This window comes from Mixophyes fleayi, chromosome 8 (assembly GCF_038048845.1).
Source record: "Mixophyes fleayi isolate aMixFle1 chromosome 8, aMixFle1.hap1, whole genome shotgun sequence".
Lineage (NCBI taxonomy): Eukaryota > Metazoa > Chordata > Amphibia > Anura > Limnodynastidae > Mixophyes > Mixophyes fleayi.
In genome coordinates this window covers 79073063-79093717 of record NC_134409.1, presented here as the reverse complement: position 1 = coordinate 79093717, position 20655 = coordinate 79073063, and the positions used below count along the sequence as shown (strand labels likewise).

General features: G+C 41.4%; 1 protein-coding gene across 1 annotated transcript in view; it reads right to left on the bottom strand.

The window, feature by feature from the left end:
- L3MBTL2 (L3MBTL histone methyl-lysine binding protein 2) overlaps nucleotides 1–20655 on the bottom strand; it is a 342206-nt gene that overhangs the window by 80163 nt on the left and 241388 nt on the right. Inside the window, 1 exon segment of the mRNA XM_075182790.1 lies at nucleotides 15473–15577. Within this exon segment, the coding sequence (XP_075038891.1) occupies nucleotides 15473–15577 (105 nt within the window).

The following is a 20655-nucleotide window of genomic DNA, read 5'->3' as shown; positions in this document are numbered from 1 at the left end:
CTTCCGTGCACTACAGCCTCCAGCCTACAACTCGCCTGTGTTCATTATCGTGACTGTTAGCTGTTGTCTATCCGCTGCTTCCGTGCACTACAGCCGCCAGCCTACAACTCGCCGGTGTTCATCATCGTGACTGTTAGCTGATGTCTATCCGCTGCTTCCGTGCACTACAGCCTCCAGCCTACAACTCGCCTGTGTTCATCATCGTGACAAGTTAGCTGATTCCTATCCGCTGCCCCTGTGCACTGCAGTCTCTTCTCAGCTCTCCTGTGTTTCCTCGAGACTGCTGCTCTCATTGCCATTTGCTACTCTCCGTGATCAACAGCTCCTGGTCTACTCTGCTCTCCCGTGTTCCATCGCTACTGACAACTATTGGTTGCTACTGGTTACCTCCGTGTACCACAGAGCCCTGCTGCTGCTGACCGCGCTATCACCCATCTACTGCTGATCCGCTCTCCACGCCTTCACGTGTCCCGCAGGTCTACCCTCCTGTCAGCATTGGATTTATATCTCATCAACTACTCCTCTGCTGGATCATCTCCACTCTCCTGGGTCCTCCTTGAGTCCAGTTCCACGTGTTACTGATTCCTGTGGATTCGTGTCCCTGTTGGTCTCTTATCTGTGCGCTGCACCTACTAGACCGCTGCCTCATCTATCCTGGGACTTCTTATCCATCCGGCCCCCTGCCGCTCAGGTATCGCTGCACTCCTATCTGACTGCCTGCTTCTGAACCACGGTATGCATACTTCTCATTGACTGTGCTGGTGTATTGCATATCTTGCTGGACTGTGTTGGTTCTCCTCTGGAGTCTGCTATCCGCTGAGTCTATTGCCATCATTGACTGTGTTAACTTGTGCTGGACTACTTCAAGAGACTTTCTATATTTGCAGACCTGTTCAGTCATTTATATATATTGTGCATGTTACTGTGGATCGTATATAAGGTGCCTGTGTATATCCTGTGTTGCAGTCTCTCCCCGTGCACCTCCTCACATATATATTCAGTGGTACAACTTGCTGGTAGCAGACCACTGATCCCTGTTTCCAGTATCACCTGTTCCAGTATCCTCTCACATAGCAGTGGTACAACTTGCTACCGCAGACCACTGACTCCCCGGATACCTCCACTTGGATTCCACTCCTTCACTCAGACAGCGGTACCACTTGCTATCCGCAGACCGCTGACTCTCATCACCTCCTCGTTTCTGTTGGACATTCCTCCTCACTATAGCAGTGGTACAACTTGCTACCGCAGACCACTGACTACCTTCACGTGTCCTTGTCCTACAGTTCCTCGTGTACTATTACCTCCATATTACCAGTGCTGCTAGTCATAGACTTTCCTGAGCATCTCATCATCTGCTGCTTCCTGGTCCGTGATCACCCAGCTACCAGAGTACCCTATTACCATCTATATTGCTCTGGTAAGCCTACCACCTGGTGATCCCTGGGTAAAGACTCCTAGTGCCCGTGACAATATGCAGCTGAGAGAGATCCATGGGTTGTGAAGTCTGGACAGCCAAGTGACTATAATTCCTTAAACTATTGCGGTAAGGGACAGATAATGTGGTAAACCTGCCTGGCATTTATTTACTGTGTGTACATAATATTCTAGTGTTGTTTGTATGACAATAAATATATTGTTGTATTTTTATAACTGCATTTGCCTGAGTGACCATACGAATCCTAGAAGCTCCTGGGTAGACTTCCCTGGCATAGGAAGGCACCCGTGGGTGGCAAGCCAGCATGAAGTGGGTAGCATTGGGCCAGATAAACCCGGTATCTTCACACTAACCAACCGTGCCGTTGCAGAAACTGGATTACTTAGAATGTAACCTTCAAGGCCGCTTCCTCTGACTTTTCCAAAATTAGGATATCGTCCAGATATGGCCATAAGGCCACTCCTCTCTCCCTGAGTGCCGCCATGAGAACTATAAGGACCTTGGTGAATGTTCTTGGAGACGTGGAAAGGTCAAACGGAAGGCAAGAAAACTGGAAGTGTCGTCCTTGAATGCAAAATTTCAGGAATTACTGGTGATTGGATGTGATTGGGATATGAAAATATGCATCCTTCAAGTCTATTGCCGTCAGAAAATGTCCTGTCTCTACTGCTTTGAGGAATGAGTTGATAGATTCAATCCGGAAACGTTTTGCTCACACATAGCAGTTGAGAGCCCGTAAATCTAGTACTGTCCTGATGGTTTTCGGACAAGGAACAGTCTAGAATAGAACCCCATATTTTCCCGACTTTACGGTACTAGTACGATAGCTTTTGTTTTCACCAGGCCTCTTAGGTTTTCCTCCAATGCTTGCTGTTCTAAGGAAGACGAGGGACTTCTTGACTGAATAAATCTGTCCCCTATTGGATAGGTATGGAATTCTATAGCATATCCCTTGGTGACTATCTCCTGGACCCATTTGTCTTGTGTGGTCTGAATCCAAACTTTTGCATAGCGTGATATCCTGCCGCCCACTGGAGTTAGTGGAGACTGGATCTGTCATTCGGATCTTTGCTGTACTTGTTTCCCCCTTTTTGGTCTGAAGGGCCGAAAGGACTGTCTTGCCATATTATCTTGGTGTCTAGAATATTGTCTCACTGGCCTATACGCACAGGCTTCCTTAAACTGTTGCTTTGAAAAATTAGAGAGGAAACGTCTCACCCTTCTGTCTTGTGGCAGATGATTAGCATTGCCACTTGCTAGCCTCTGCATTAGGTATCCAGTTTTTCACAAAACAGGAAATTGCCTTCATTTGGAAGCGTTGTCAGACGGCTTTTAGATTGATGATCTGACGCCCGCGGAATTAACCAAAGTGACCTTCTTGCTACCACTGTCGAGGCCATGCTCCTGGAAGAGAATACAATCGTATCCAACGAGGCTTCACACAAGAAATCAATGCTTTTCTGCATAATCTCTAAGGATTTAAGAAGAATCTATTTATCTTATCCTCAATATCTATATGTAGAGTACTGGCCCACAGCCTCAGGGCTCTAGCTAAAAAAGCCATGGCTATCCCAGATTTTAGAGTTACGCCTGAGGAGATGTGTCTTTTCCTGAAGGAAGTCTCCATTCTTCTATCCATGGCATCCTTCAATGGGCCCCCATCATCTCACGAGAGAGTGGTCCTTGAAGATAAGCCAGTTATGGCTGCATCCACCTTAGGCACTGAACACCATTTCAGCATATCATCATCCTGAAAAGGGTACAGGCGATTCAGTCTCCCCATAACCATCCTGGGATCCTCTTTCACTTCAGCCTCACTATCTGACTCCGAATCCCACTCCTGAGTAGAACTGAATGTTTCAGAGGACGGCCCTGGTCTAATTTCCTCTATATCTTCTGCTATAGGAATCCTGTACCTCTTTGTTCCCTGGTCTAGGGCCTGAAAACCCTGCATCGCTTTAACCATCCATGAAAAGAATTGTTTGTATTGTTCAGGGGTGCATGACACACAATGGATCAGTACAATCTTTCGGTAATCGGCCATCACAAGCTGCACACACACGATCTTTCAATTTACATTTCCTTTTTACCTGCACATGCTCCACAGAGGTACTGTAATCAATAGAAAAAAGGAACTAAGTAAACTATCCTAAAAGTACACAAAAAAAACCCCTTACTAAGGGCTTACCTTGGGGTGTCCTTCTTTGGGGCGGGCTCATGGTCCATAGTGCACTTGTCCAGATGGCTGCTAGGTCCTGCAGCATACAATCACCAAGCATACAATCACCAGCTGCTCAAACAAGGTGCCTGCCTTGACATCATCATAGTGAGCCTTTTAGCAGGGTAGTTATCTCACCTGTCTCATCCTGACAGGTGAGTTGGACGAAAAAATAGGCAACCCGGCAGCGCATGCGCGCGCATCCTCCAAGAGGGCACGTCCGCCGGAAGACTCAGTCCTGAACTCACAGTGAGGAGAAGAGACTCGTCCCGGCAATTGCCCCGCTGGTACTGCACACAAACAGCCAGCTTTAGGAGGAAAGCCAGAAAAATCTCCTAGGTAAGCCCTCCCGAATAAAATAAAATACAAAAATAAAAAACACTACACTACACTACCTGTCCTACAAACGTTGAGACAGGAAAGACACTGAGGAAGAGGAGGGTCTGCCATATATAGGGCCCAGGTGGGGTGAAATCTTTCCTGTCTACACTAGCTGATCAGGGTATTAACCCATTGTAAGGGCTGCCATGGCTTAGGGAAAGGAAATTAAAGATGTCATTGCAACATGGCTTATCCCATTTGGACTCTCCTGAGGATATGTGATTTCTGATAAGGCCCCGAATATTGTGAGAGTATTACAGCAGGGTGCATTCCATCAAAATTCCCTGTTTTGCTCACAAAATCAACTTGGTGGTACAGAGCTTTTTGTAAAAAAAATGACAGTGACATGCAGGAGATGCTGTCAGTTTCCAAAAATATTTCGGGTCATTTTCGGCATTCTGCAACAGCATGTAGGAGATTGCAGCAGCTGCAAGAAGAATAGAATTTGAGGGGGAATGTACTTTACTCTAGTGCAGTGGAGAATACTTTCCGTGCTGTGCAAGGTGCTGAAAACACTCAAAGTAGTCACCTGTGAAGTGAGTTCAGACACTGTTAGCTTGAGCCAAGTAATTTCCCTAATTAGACTTTTGGTAAAAAAGCTAGAGGAATTGAAGGAGGAGATGAAACAAAGCAATTCCGCTAACTATGTCGGACTTGTAGATTAAGTACTTTATTCGCTTCGCAAGGATCCAAGAGTTATCTACATCTTTGTCAGGGTTTCCAAGGTAAGACCACAGAGAGAAAGTAGGTGAATGAAGTGGTTTTATAGAGAGAGACAGTTAATACAGGTTCAGGATGCAATAACTGGTAAGGCAGTAATATAGCCACAGATCTTAACAGCAGGTGTTAATAATCCTGAGAAAACCAGCTTAGTTCAGCAGGAAGGGAAACAGTTCAAGCGCCACAGTGGCCCCTTTGGTGGCATAGTACTGCAGGATATATATATCCAGAAAGTCCAACATAGTTCCTGGCAAACAGGAGCTGCAGGAGGCAGATCATGACAGTATCCACCCTTTTAAAGGATCGATTTGAGACGGCCATCAAACAGGAAGCTTAGGATAGATCAAAGAAATCAGAGTTGTAGTCTAGAAATGTGGTCCTGTTGGAGAAGTCCTCGTCTAAGGAATGCAGAGATCCCGAAGCCCCACTCCTCTTCTTTTTATGGCTTTTCGAGGGTTGCTGGAAATGGAGCGAGGCAAAAGACAATCTCACAATTGGAGTAGCCGGAGATAAAGAATTTGGCAAAGAAGAAGTACTAGGAGTAGGGTTGGCAAATTCTTTGAACACTGTTTCAGTAAAAAGCTGCAAATCCGACAGAATAAGATCTTTGGTCTCAGTAAAGGGGTTTGCCCATTCCAGGGCTTTCCCTGTAAATTTGGATAGCATGAAAAGCACACACTTTTGTTTGGGTATCTAGGAGGTCGGATGGAAAGCAAGATATACAAAATCTTACAAGGGTATTAAATTGCAGGATGTCCCTGTCAAAAGCAGGTGGTGGGAATTCAACAACGGAAGCAGAGACAGCAGTTTTGGCAACTTTAGGTGATGGGGTAACCGGAACCTTGGGGGGAGGGGGGGTTTGATCGAGGACAAAGATCCCCAACTGGGACGGCAAGAGAGCACTCAGACAGAGCACATGACTTGGAGGAAGGCGCCACCTACTGAAGCCTGCTGGAAAGAGATTGCAGAAAGATATGTGTGTGGATAAGGTATGGGTGGGCAAACTTCTTGGAGAACTCAGGTTAAGCATATATATCTGAAGGCCTGGACTGGGCACACGATTTGGCAGCAGTGAGGAGCCCTGGACATGGCTGCACCACCCCGACCGGCAACTCGGGCTGGACTGCCTCCACCGGCAACTCAGGAAGGAATTAAGAGAATTACTGTTCTGAACATAGAGTGAACAATTTAGACACAATCCCCAGAGATATATCAAAGAAGAGAGATTCGGTAATCTGTCCAAAGTGTAGAAGAATTCCGAAAGACCTTCGTCCCAGATACTGTCAAAGAAGCTATTTAGCACGGACATCCAGTACAAGGAGTCCACAGAATGGGACGTCCACTACAGGGACAGCCCACAGAAACTAGATAAGAGTCCTGATTTGGACTCAACAGAATACTGTCAATATTAGAAATATAGATAGTAAACAGATATATGACAGCAGCTCCCTCATAGATATGATGCACAAGGACATTAGGAAATGGGGGAGTAAAAGGTGTGCAGGGAATTTTTCAAGAAAGCGGGGATAGCCAAGAAGGAATTGATATGTGTGGATGGAGAAACAAAGGTGTTGCAAGTGGTAATGTGACAAGAACAAAGGGATAGTGAGATCAAATCCCAAGAGATTGTTTGAGGTGGCACAGAAAAGTTAAGAGATCTGGAAAGTCGCAATATATGTGGATATACTAAATGCATCAGAAGCTAAATGATGAATCAACTGTTCAAAAACTTATCCAAATTATATAATGACTAAAATAATGAATCAAGTAGGTTGTATATTATAAATGTATATTTAATGCTGCGCAGCTGAAAGAGTGAAATGTGCCCATCCCTTATTCTGTGTAAAATATTTCAGTGTGTTGAGATAAGAAGAACTCTGTTTTTTGTTATCTGACAATGTATGTAACATTGATAAAAAGGTTCTTCAAGAATACTTCAATATTTCAAGAGGAAAAAAATATGTCGAGTGCTGAATGATAGTAGCATGTTGAAGCTAATTTGTATTTAGTCTAATGCTGGGACTTGTAGTTCCACAGCAGTAGGCTGGAAGATATCAATTCATTATTCTCTCTCTGTATGCGAGTTTTATCTCCGTCTTACTTCGTGTGAGGGAGATCCATGTTTGTCTGTCTTTACTGTTTTAAAAGAGACATGTTTAAAGGTTGAAAAAGTTGTACATTGGTAAATGTAATACTTTTGAAGAGATGCAAATGAAGTTTTAAAATCTTTGGCCCGTCACTGCACGATTCAGTGGACGGACAAGACTGTAAATAACGTACATTATCACTAGTATTACTAGTGTCAGAACAAAGCTGGCTGGGGTCCAACAAATTGTTTCTGTATTTGAACAAAGTAATTTTGTTTCTGAAGTTGAGAAAAAAAGCTTTCTCTTTGATGACTTAGAGAATTATGGGAGTGAGCTTTTACATGCAGATATATTACAAGCTGTTTTTATCTGTGTGAAAATGGTGCTGATAAATGTTCTCAAAAATCAGCAGGGTTTGTTATGCATTTAAAGAAATGTTACGAGATAAAATGTCATCTGTGAGCGAGACTTGAATATATTTGTACTTTCATCTTGGAAATCACAGAATCTGGAAATAGGTGTGAATATTTAGTGAAGGGAGATTTTGTTGAGTGATTTGCAGACACAATGTGAGGTGTCTAACAAGAGTAATCAGATTTATGAGACTAGCAGTGTTGCTTTTAAAATGGCTGACTGCTTAGAAAGTTTTCCAGGGGTTGTTGGTGATGAATGACTGTTTCTTCCTGGATTTCAATGGAGTCATTCAAGGGGGCTGTACTAGGTGATGATGAGAAAGAAGTGGCTTTGACATACTCTCTTTGTGATATTGGGAGCTGCCCCTTTAAGGAAATCATTTTTTCATGGAATGGAACGCATAGTGTCTTATTAGCAGCTATTCACTGCACAAAAATGTTTACTGGTTACCTGATAACGGTGTACACGCATATTACAGTTACAGTAATTCCTAGTTAACAAATGTTAATCTCTATGCAAAAGTTTTTGTTTTTTCTTCACAGAAGGTCCAGCTATAAAGACCCTTTAGGCAATCCAGATTGCATTGATCCAACGTCCAATGAATAGAAGTTTGCAATATGTTTTGTTCTACAGCCACAACAAACATAAGTATAAACTAATGAAGGATTTAAAGAACGTAGACTCTGCTGAGTAATGATTACCTTGTTTTGGAAAGAGATATTAGAGTTTATGGGCTATTCGCATAGCAAATGCATGAACTAGGTGGTTTTTCTGTATGTGCAGAAATCAAAAGGTTTTTATATGTATCCTCATTACAGTTTTGAGTCAATCAGTGTTTGTAAAGACATTTACTGCCCTTATTTACTGTGCTATAATCATCATATACTGTAAATAATTATTTGTATCGTGGGTATGGTAATGCATTGATGGGAATTCAATATTTGTACAGAAATGAAAAAGATTTAAGACTTTAAGAGCTATTATCTGTGCTCCTGCATTAGCACTTCTGGATGATCGCAAGCCATTTACACTCTCCGCTGAGCAGAACCAAATGTTTAACGAATTTTAAGCTGAAGTAACTTCAGCACAAGCACTGGCTTTGCCAGATTATGACAAGCCTTTTATGTTATTTTGTCATGAAGTCAGTGCACATGTACAAAGGGTACGGACGCAAATACTTGGTTGCAAGCTAAGGTCACTTGCATACTACTCTGCACAATTAGACCAAGTACTACCAGCAGCACCCACCTGCGTAAAAACAATAAGCTGCAGCTGATTTAGTGCTTGAAAAGAGAATAGATATTGTGCTAGGTCACCCAGTTACCTTAACGGTACCGCACGCTGACAGAAACCAAGCACAAACAAAACATTTGTTACCGGCCAAATTTACTAAATATGAAGATATACAACACAACGGACAATCCCTTCTATTGTGAAATAAGTCACATATAACACTTGCCGAGCACACTGTGTATTTTCTTCCTCCCCTTCCTTTAATCCTTCCCTAAGAAATCCATAGTTGGAAGACAAAAAAGGAAGCACAAGAGGCCCCAGAGCCTCTCATGTTCACGGATATATGTTAAGATCTTCAGACAAGGGGAGTCTGAGTAAAATGTATTTTACAAGTTTTTTTTTTAAAGGTCCAAGGGACACCAGATAGTGGAGTTCATTAATGTTAGCAGGAGGAATATTGATTGCATGTTATTTTACTTAGCTGTAGGCTGTAGATGTTTACTAGTCTAGAAAGGAAAGCCAGGTCTGGAAGAACCAGACTCAAGCCAATAGTAATGTAAAGATCATTATACATAATGAGAAAATTCTAATATGAAAGTTTAACCCAACCAAATAAAGAAAAGAGCAACCCATGACTGTAAGGGTTTACACCCAATACAGAAATGTATACAGAAATGTATTTGTGAGTATTGTGGCCCAACACATTATTACATTTACACAAGACAATAGGTTAATATTGGACTACCTGACAGCTTAGTCTGGAGGGTACTGCCTGACCCTAAATGTTTAAATTGAAGCCCAGGGTTGCACCTTTTTAACTAATGACACAGATGATCCAGAGAAAATGTTTGATGAACACATAAAAAAAATAATGCATGAAATACACATTTTTAAAGGAGCACACTGGAGATGCTTATCTAGACGGATAATTTTCATGGATGTACCTGGCCGATTGTGTCAAGGGTATAGGAGGATTGGTTATCAGGTCTTATATACATGTTGTACTTCAAGGACTGTTACTAATCCTTATTATTATATATAAACTAATAATGTGGCTTATTAGCAAGTGTATTAAAGCCAAGTGTTTCCCTTCCAGAAAAATTAAAGTTACCACATCTGTCTTAACCGCTGTACTGTACACCCCATCTAATGAGTGTGAACCTTGTGGAACTCAGAAACCAAGAACCTTTTCCTTGGATTCCACATGCTCCTTAGTGAAGCCTATCCTTATGAAGTAGCACTGCTAACTCCCAGTAACGTTACACTTAAGCAGTGCACAATGTTGAATCCTGCTGCCTTATTGCAGCAAGTTTCAAAAGATGGGAGAAGTACCTGTATATATTGGGGTTCCCCTAGGGATTTGGGGGAATCCCATCCCAGCTTGAACAGGAAGAAAAAAATGCTAACACAACATTTTTCTGAATATGATTGTGTAGAACTAATGAGACAAGGATATTTGGTTTTATCTGACATTAAAGATACACTGCTACCAAATGCAGACATCTTACGCTACCACATAGATGGTGTTTCTTATACAGGGTGTACTGTAACCACACACACAGTAAGAGTGATTCAACAGATTCTACCGAGTCACATGCCCAGGGCCGCCATCAGGGGGGTACACTTCTGAATACCGGGCCCGGGCTCACCAAGGGGCACACACACATACCAGGGGGCCCACTGTCCTCCAGTCCCGGCATCTCCGCTGCTGTCTTCAGCCTGGCAGTCACAGTGACAGCCAGGTTGAAGACAGCAGCAGAGACGCAGGGACTGGAGGACAGCGGGCAGAGCCGTAACTCTGTACCTTAAAGCCTTAATTTCCGCAGTGGAACGGAAGTTCGGCTTTTGGAACGCAAACTTGCGTTCCAAATGCCGAACTTCCTGTCAGTGTAACTGGAAGTTCGGCTTTTGGAATGCAAACTTGCGTTCTAAATGCCGAACTTCCTGTCAGTGGAACGCACATGCGAAGTTAAGGGATGAAGTATCTCTCTCTTTCTCTCTCCTGTTGCATTTGGAAAGTTCAAAGCTGACGCAACAGGTGAAAGTGAGCCTGTGCCTAACCCTGACTGACACGCACACGCCCCCCCCCCCTTCTAACCGTGGAGAAGGGGCTCATTTTCTATATCGGGGTTCATCTAGGGATTTGGGGGAATTCCATCCCAGCTTGAACAGGAAGAAAAAAAATGCAAACACAAAATTTTTCTGAACATTTTCTGAACATGATTGTATAGAACTAATAAACAAGAATCTCTGGTTTTATCTGACATTAAAGATAAACCATTACCAAATGCAGACATCACTCTTTTTGTAGATGGTTCACAATATTACATAGATCCTGTCCCTTATACAGGGTGTGCTGTAACCACACACACACAGAAATTGTTATTCAACAGACTCTACCGGGTCACATGTCAGCACAAGAAGCTGAACTAAAGGCCCTGACACTTGCATGCATATATGCAAAAGGACAAAGAGTAAATATTTACACTGATTCAAGTTATGCGTTTGTAATTGCGCATGATTATGGCCATATATAGAAAAGTAGGGACCTTATGGGTTCAGCAAGCAAACCAGTCAATATAATGAACATACCATGGCACTGTTCACCGCATTCCAGCTGTCCTCCAGACTGACTAAAGGTGAAGACACACACACAGAGACACTACCCCCGAAGCTAAGGGAAATAGACTGGTAGACCAGGCTGCACGAGAAGCTGCCATAGCCCCAGTACCCCAAGGGGAGTCTATTTACATGGTGACCCCCTGACCCCAAGTTTGACCAAACCGCACTCCAACTTATTCAAAGACAAGCAACAGACAATGAGAAAAAGACTTGGGCAAAACATGGAGCACTAGAAGTGCAAGGAGAGTGGTGTAAAGGTCAGTGTTTGTGTCTGCCAAAAGTACTTTATCCCATTATGGCCAATATAGTACACGAGAAAGTGCTTCTGGGGAAAGATGCTAAGGTTATACTTACTAGCAGGTTATGGATAGCACCAGGGTTTGCCCAAGCAGCACAGTCGTTAGTGGCAGGATCCCTAAATCTGTGCACAGAATAACCCGGGTAAGTCTGTCCCAACTCCATGGAAAAGCACACCCCAGACACAGTATCCCTATAAGAGGATACAGATAGACTTTATACAACTTCCCAAATGCTCGGGCTTTTAAAATGTGCTAGTCTGCGTCGACTTCTTTAGTCATTGGCTGGAGACATGGCTGTATAGAAAAGCAAATGCTAAAGCATTGGCCAAGAAAATTGTGAATGAGGTAATCTGCTGATATGGGGTACCAGAGGTCACTTAAAGTGACAGAGGGATACACTTTACATGGGCAAGGATTCCAGAAACTATAAAAAGACATGGGAATCATATCTGCCCTTCACACCCCCTACAGACCTAAAAGTTCGAGATGTGTGGAGCGCCTTAATGGTACTCTGAAATTGAAAATGCAGGAAATTATGGCTGAAACAGGTCTTCCATGGATCTTATGTTTACCTACATTCAGTAAGAAACACTGCTAGGAAAGACACAGGTTTAACACCAAATGAAATACTGTTTGGCACAGCAAACAGAACAGGCTGTTATTTTCCATAGCAACTACAGCATGTACATAGTGATTTGTTGCCTTATTACAGAAACAACAAACTGAAACACATGGTCAAATGTTCTCCTCCATTCCAGACCCTAATTTTGATACAGGTACCCATAAACTGCAACCTGGGGACTGGGTGGTCATGAAAAAAACACGTCAGAAGAAGTCTTGATCCCAGATACAAGGGTCCTTATCAAGTCCTGTTGACGACTCCCATGGCAGTGAAAGTACAGAAAAGAGACACCTGGATTCACGCATCACACTGATAAGTCTTCAAATCAGGGGAGTCTTGTTCTGATAAATAGAAATGACCGTCTTATGGTATTGATATGTCTTGCCAGAATAATTGTGACTGAAGTAGGGATCAAGGCCTCCCTAACCCAGTATGAAACAGACAGATAAGTGACAAATTGCCTATGTCACTGTGAGAAACATATGGGAAGGAGTGCTCAACAATTTGCACTTATAGGAGAGTAAACTCTGAAAATGCCTTTGTGCAGATGCATAACCTCATTGGTAAAGTTGTCAGTAATGATTCATGTTGGATATTGGAGATATTGGCATTGATAGCAAAGGGTTTTGCAATCCTGTTGATCGTATATGTGATAATGAAACTAAATATATGGCTGATTAAGGAGTTACTGACACTTGACTGTTGTCTCTCCAAAAAGGGAACCACTGAAAATCCCGAACCTCTGATGATCACAGAAACTACAGCTGAAACCAGACTTGACTATGAGCATCTTGAATTATTTGGACTAGCAAATCCAAAGAACTGCATAGTTTGCAACAAGAAACTACTAAACACTGAACGAAGAACATGCAAGGCCTGCAGAACTACTATAGACTCATTAACTACTTACTAAAAAATCATCTTTTCTAGACATGGACATTTGCCAAATTGCATCTCCTTCTAAATCAAGTTAGGACAGGGAAGATCAGAGGCTTGTTATTAGTGGGGGATGAGTTGATAGATCCCTAATGGGAACAACTCTATGCATGTGGCCTTCTACATGTGTATAAGCACCTACTTAATCAACAATAAGAATGTGTTTCTACAGATAGGTTACATAGGTAGGAGGAGAAAGGGCTGAAAATTAAATAAAAGATGGAAAATGTTAAATATGATTTTTTGTTAAGGCTCATAAGGCCTTTGTTCAGTCATTTATTGTAACTTGCATAGAAATATTATTTGCTAAAAGAGATTTTTCATTTTTCTGCTGATTTGCAGTTTTACAAGATGTAAGCCCTATGGCCTTGAGGTTAAGCTGACATAGAGAACACCTGAAGAAATACGAGAACAATAAGTAGCTTCATTTTCAGCTCGTAGTGTGGGAGCTGTGCCCTTGTGGCATATAGGAGATAAGCCTCCAGCTCCCCTTGAGATAAAAATAATAGGCTCATCTGTCCTTATAAGGGGGAGAATACGTAAGAAAGTTAATCAGTAGCGCTTCTCATAGTCTAATGGTATAGACTTGTATGCTTATGACGTAGGATTCATTTATTCAGTAGGCTAGAAAAACTTGTATCTTTGTAAATAAATCAATAAATCAGAGAATATTTCTTGTATACAGAACTTGGTCTGTGTCAATTCTCCAGCTGACTGAAGCGCTTCCAGATATACTTGACACCACAGGCAAACTTGGATCAGAATTTTAGATCTAACAATAGTATGCCACAGTTGTCCCCTCTATTCATAGTATGTCACATAGTTATCTCCGCTATTGATCGTATGCCTGTTAGACGTGTCCCCCAATTTTTAGTGCTGCTCTTACTTACCTTTGGAGACACGTCTTTCGTTCCAGAAATCTGGGAGTTGCTTCGGTAAAGCAGCCAATAGTGGTCGAAACGGCTGCTTTACTGAAGCAGCTGCAGCGCCAGAAATGGCACCCATGCTGGGGGTTGTCGACCCCTGCTCTAATGTCTCCTGTGTTTTCTGAACTCTTCATTATGTCTTCCATGTGTCCCTTCTCCTTTCCCTTATTCGTATCCTATGCCTGTCAACACTCCCCTTGAACCCCTAACTTCACCCCAGGTAACCCCCCCTCTCCTTAGCGACCAGCTGTTCCTGTGCCTCAACGCCTACTTCTCTTACTTACCACCTGCACCTCGCACTCACTTCATCACCCTCTGCTTCTTTGATCTATACCTTTTCCTGCTATTTTTCCATCTTTCTAGTTATGTTAAGTGAAGAAAATTCCATATAGGATATGCACCTGCAAGTTTTTCCTTATTGATTAATAAACGGACAAAATGCATCATTTACAAACAGGACTGCAGTGTAAGTGTCCCTTATGTTCTGTCACTGTATAGGGAAATTGTCCAATTTATTTTCTTGTACAAAATTTACTGAGTTGGGCAGGGTATAAGCATTCCTAAGTGCAGTGGTATAGGCACCATGATGAGCTAAACAATGTGTGATATCCACAAAAATAAGAATTGCTTTGTAGAGTTATATATGCAAACAGCTGCAATGAGTTAAAAACATTCCTGATATTGATTGCTGCTGCAGAGATTTAAACTATGCATAATTACCAGAAACATATACCACCTACATAGGTATTTAGCGATAAATGAATACATTTAGAGGAAATTTGTAGCATGAAATAAAGTTTCCTTACTATTAATTCAGTACCTGTGTGTTAGGGGGCTCTGGCAGAAAAAACACAAAAAAAAACAACACTCTGAATACACACAATAAGAGGCACTGTCAGAAAGTCATATTGCAGTGTTAGAATTCACAGTTCCAGGAAGTCACCTTGTGGCTCTGATGAAGCTCTGCTCACACTATCTAAAACTGGGTACACACTACAGTGTTTTCAGCAGATTACTGGGCCAATGGAATGATAAACGATCGTTCAGCCCGATATCGCATTAGTGTTTACGCTGCAACGATGAACAATTATCATTCCAAAGATCATCGTATCGTTTCATTTGATTTTTAAACTGAACTAAAAATCTAATTCAAGAATGAAACAATGTTGTTTCATTTCTGCAGTGTGTATGTACTCACGACCAGCAGTGTCCATAGATCTCTATGGAGTGTGCAGAGTTACGGTACATTCTATCAGCCAATGGTTAAGACAGATGAAGAGCACAGATCTGATGGTAAATCATGTAAAATGTGTTTAGTGTCTACACATGAATCGGCATGCTGATCGGGGCAGTGCACATTAGCAGCTTAAAAAGTAGTGGGGATAAGAAGTGCTGGTATATAATACCAGCACATATTGCCCCACTAAGAGCACTGGCTACAAATATAAATAGTACACATGTAGATTGCTTAAAATAGTACAAATAACTCCTAAAACCTCATGTAATTTGTAATGACTTAAGTAACTTATTTTGTTTCAGTGACACTACTCAATTTTCCATTCTGATAAAATCTTACCTTACACACAGTGGCTACACATATGTTGCCGAGATTCAAAGGATCAATAGCTTCCATTTTCATTCCTTCCTCAAACTGGACTCCTTGTGGATATACAACTCTTACCTGAAAGAAATGGTTCAATGTCTTTTTTATGTTGTTTTTCAAAAGCCCAAGAGCCTCTCACACAGTGGGGCATATTCAATTGTCCGCGTTCCTGCGGCTTTAAAAGTATTACGGTAATTCTAAGCCAGTAATTCTCCCTGAGCTGCGAGCTGAAAGCCAGCGTTAAAGGTACCGTAATAACGGTAATTACGTGCACTATTACCGTAATAATGGTAATAGTGCGCAAGCCGCGTTACTTTTCTGAGTAACACAGACAATTGAATATGCCCCAGTGTGTTTTAGTTACTAAAAGAGACAAATATGCAAAAACCCATGGTAACCAATAACTTTAATTGTCTAATTTACACTAGATCAATACAACCTGAAAAATAATATGTAAAATACAATCATCACATATAATCAAGGAGTTTCGGGAGGATTTAGCAGCCACAATAATGAGTGATAAATTAAAAAAAAAAAATTTTTACTATGTCAGGACAGAGAAAATTAAACAGCAGTATCTCCACTGATAAAACCACAATACTTCTATTTTAACGACAATAAAATATGTAGTTCAAGTCCTTAGTATCTAGCCAATATGAAGTGCTCTTTATGAATGGGTCCAGTTTCATTAGTGGCTCACTGCAAATGAACTGAAGAAGTTGTTGCCAAGAGCTTGCAGCTAAAAGGAGCCCAACGATCAAATATATTTCATTAGTTTTTCAGCACTGGTGACAGCAGTTCAAGATACCTTACCGTTAGACACTGGTGTTAAGCTTGTGATGCTGTATATGTCTTATTTAAAGAACAATCTTTTGAAAAAAAATATACATATGTTACGATATCCAGAACAAAGTAATTTTGTATTCAATTATGGTGAGAAAATACTATTTGGCTAGGATATTCTTTTTAGGCTACAGTCCAACCTTTAGAATATCTATATATACAGACAGCACTCCGGGCTTTTTCCGGCTTGAAAAAGACCCCACACAGGTAGACATACAGTCAAGTCCATATATATTGGGACATCGACACAATTCTCATATTTTGGGCTCTATACACCACAATGGATTTGAAATGAAACTAACAAGATGTGCTTTAACTGCAGACTTTCAGCTTTAATTTGATGGAATTTACATCCAAATCAGGTGAACAGTGTAGGAATTACAACGGTTTCTATATGTGCCTCCCACTTTTTAAGGGACCAAAATGTGGGAGGCACAAACTAAATCCTACATCAAACTTTCACTTTTTAATACTTTGTTGCAAATCCTTTGCAATCAATTACAGTCTGGAGTCTGGAACGCATAGACATCACCAGACGCTGGGTTTCATCCCTGGTGATGCTCTGCCAGGCCTTTACTGCAAATGTCTTCAGTTCCTGCTTGTTCCTGGGACATTTTCCCTTCAGTTTTGTCTTCATCAAGTGAAATGCATGCTCAATCGGATTCAGGTCAGGTAATTGACTTGATCATTGCATAACATTCCACTAGCTAGCCCTAAAAAACTCTTTGGTTGCTTATGCAGTATGCTTTGGGTCATTGTCCATCTACACCTTGAAGCGCCGTCCAATGAGTTCTGAAGCATTTGACTGAATATGAGCAGATAATATTGCCCGAAACACTTCAGAATTCATCCTGCTGCTTTTGTCAGCAGTCACATCATCAATAAATACAAGGGAACCAGTTCCATTGGCAGCCATACATGCCCACGCCATGACACTACCACCACCATGCTTCACTGATGAGGTGGTATGTTTTGGATCATGAGTAGTTCCTTTCCTTCTCCATACTCTTCACTTCCCATCACTCTGTTACAAGTTGATCTTTGTCTCATCTGTCCATTGGATGTTGTTCCAGAACTGTAATGGCTTTTTTAGATGTTGTTTGCCAAACTCTAATCTGGTCTTCCTGTTTTTGTGGCTCACAAATGGTTTACATCTTGTGGTGAACCCTCTATATTCACTCTTGTGAAGTCTTCTCTTGATTGTTGAGTTTGACACATTTACATCTACCTCCTGGAGAGTGTTCTTGATTTTGCCAACTGTTGTGAAGGGGATTTTCTTCACCAGGGAAAAAAGTCTTCCGGGTCTTTTGGTGTTGCTGAGCTCTCCGGTGCATTCTTTCTTTTTAAGAATGTTCCAAACAGTTGATTTGGCCACACCTAATGTTTTTACCATCTCTCTGATGGGTTTGTTTTGATTTTTCAGCCTAATGATGGCTTGCATCACTGATAGTGACAGCTCTTTGGATCTCATATTGAGAGTCGACAGCAACAGATTCCAAATGCAAATGTCACACCTAGAATCAACTCCAGACCTTTTACCTGCTTAATTGATCATGAAATAACGAGGGAATAGCGCACACATATCCATGATATAGCTTTTGAGTCGATTGTCCCATTACTTTTGGTCCCTTAAAAAGCAGATGCACATATAGAAACCGTTGTAATTCCTACACCATTCAATATTTATGGACTTGACTGTATCTAGATTATATATATATATATATATATATATATATATATATATATATATATATATATATATATATATATATATAAAAAGAAAGGGGTGCTTCATAGTATGGTATTATAGGGGAAAAACCTATAAGTATGGTGATGAGTAATATGCGTACCACATAGTTTCTTGTTATCAGGCGTACCAAGAATTTGATCCTCACACCTTAACTCAGGAGGTCATCAAGGATCCCAAAATATAAGACGAAACGCGTTGAGATGGGTTACTATCTCTGCATTACATATAACGGCTGAATGATTGCGAGACTGCTATATTGGATCATTTAGACTTTTGCGAATACAACGGTTGGCTGTTTACCCGAGGGTTTTCAGATAAGCCTATTTCTTTACTTATTCTGTGAGTGCATTTCGTTATGTATCGATAAAAGTGTTATTGAATCAATTTACTACACTATATGTTCCCATTTTCTCTTGGTTTGAGGTATCAAGGAATACCAAGAGGAGGAGACCAAATTTGATGGAATACAGATAAGCATATTATCTCTTATGTCTGGTTCGTTTAAGCACAACTGCTTGATTTAAGTTTTTTTTTTACAAAAGGTAATACACTATGGTTTTGGGATCCATGATGACCTCCTGAGAGAAGGTGTGGGGACCAAATTCTTGATACACCTGATTAACAAGAAACTATTTGTTATAAATATTACTTATCACCATATTTATAGTTTTTTTTTCTATAATACTACAATATGAGGCGCCCTGTATTTTCTTTTTTCTAGATTTGTTTCCCAGACCGATTATCTGGTCATATTGTGGTGGCGCTTGTCACCAAGAGAGTGATTATTGGTGTTGAAATCTAAGAACTGCATTTGGACTTGATCTTGAAAAAACACAATGTATATCTTTATCCCTGTCCACTAGATATGCATTGCCTGGATTTAAATCTTCAACTTATTGAGTTACCAATGAGTTGGATGTAACTGTCAACATTTTAAAAATAATTAGCAGCTATGTTGTCATCCAAATCCATCCAGTGGAAGGACCAGAATAGGCTCCAGCGTACACCAAGGCATCCTAGACCAATTGCTACCCCCCTGTAAAGTTTTAATCCAAATAAATCCAGTGGAAGGCCCATAACAGGCTCCCGGGTCAAAGTTCTGACCAGCGTACACTAACGGGAGGTCTGACCGGGACCCAAACACCCTAGCATGTCATCTGGGATCCATTGTTACCACTCTGTGAATTTTTTATCCAAATCCATTCAGTGGAAGGCTCAGAACGGGCTCTTCAGATCAAAGTTCTGTCCAACGTACAGCAACAGAAGGAACCTAACCCCACTAAAACCTGGCCAGGATCCAACTGGATCACCTCCGTTTGGGTTTCTTCCCAATCGGTGCAGGGGTGTCCGAATGCATAACCGAACAGACAAACATATACATATAGGATATATATATATATATATATATATATATAGGCAGAGAGAGCCATCCTCAAGACAGTTCAGGCTGCTAAAGGTGTGCGACAGGCTACGGTGTGGGGAGACAGTCTTACAACAATATACTAATTGTTAACTCACACAGCTGGTAATCCTAGGATTAATGGGTGATTAGATTAGTGCCTGGGTGGAAGTTAGTTATTCAAGGGTGTGCTTTGCTGGGAGCGGGTCGACTGATGCCTAAATAGTGAGCCAGTGACCAGACAGTGTTGCTGTGTTAGTGAGTGCTAAGGTTGCAAGTTTGTTTTGTATTTTCTAGAAAAAAAAAAAATGTCCATATTTTCTACTATCCTGACAAAATAATAAAAGAATAGTGAACCACCTGAGCTTCGTCCTGTCAACTACCTGGTGTTGATAGATTGTTGGATAGATAGATAGATAGAAGTTTCACAAATGCTCTAACGAGCAGGCACTTTGCTTGTAGAGCTTGTGAGAATAAAGTTACAGACACTGCAACTATGGTCGAATAGCAAGTAGCAGAGTATGGCCAGACCTGATGTTCAGGGGAGCACCTGCGGGAAAGGGGGGAGGGGGGGTTTCCTGGTGCTTATAAACCCCTTCCATACCTGAGGCACTGTATGCTTGCAGTGGTTGGCCCCTCCCCTGGGACCAGACACTTTACAGCTTATGGATGCGAATCGTTTATGATTAGCTTCTACACTCTCCCCTGCTGTGTGTTCTCAACTCACATTCCCCTGCTGTGTTTCAGTCCATTTCTCCTATTTCATATAAGTGAGTCACACTGTGTCACAAAAAAAGCTTTTAATGTAGGGGGGGAATTTAATGTAAAAGTACACAAAGTGTAAATATAGCTTGCAGCATTTGGTTTTGCTCTGATTGCCATAAAACAGGTAATAATTATACTTATGTATGTAAATTTCATTTAAAAGTTATGGCTACAGAGTACTGTAGATGGTGAACCCAAAAAATTATCCCATTTAACTAAGATTCTGTATTAAAAACGGAGCCCGGCTTGGAGGGGCTATTAATGTAAGTGTGGAGGGAAAAGAGATTTTAGTTTAAGTGTAGGGGGGTTTCTATTAATGTAATGAGTGTGGGGTATGAGATTAATTTTATAGTAGGGTGAGAGTGGGTGCTAATTGTTTAATGGTGGGTGGGAGCATTT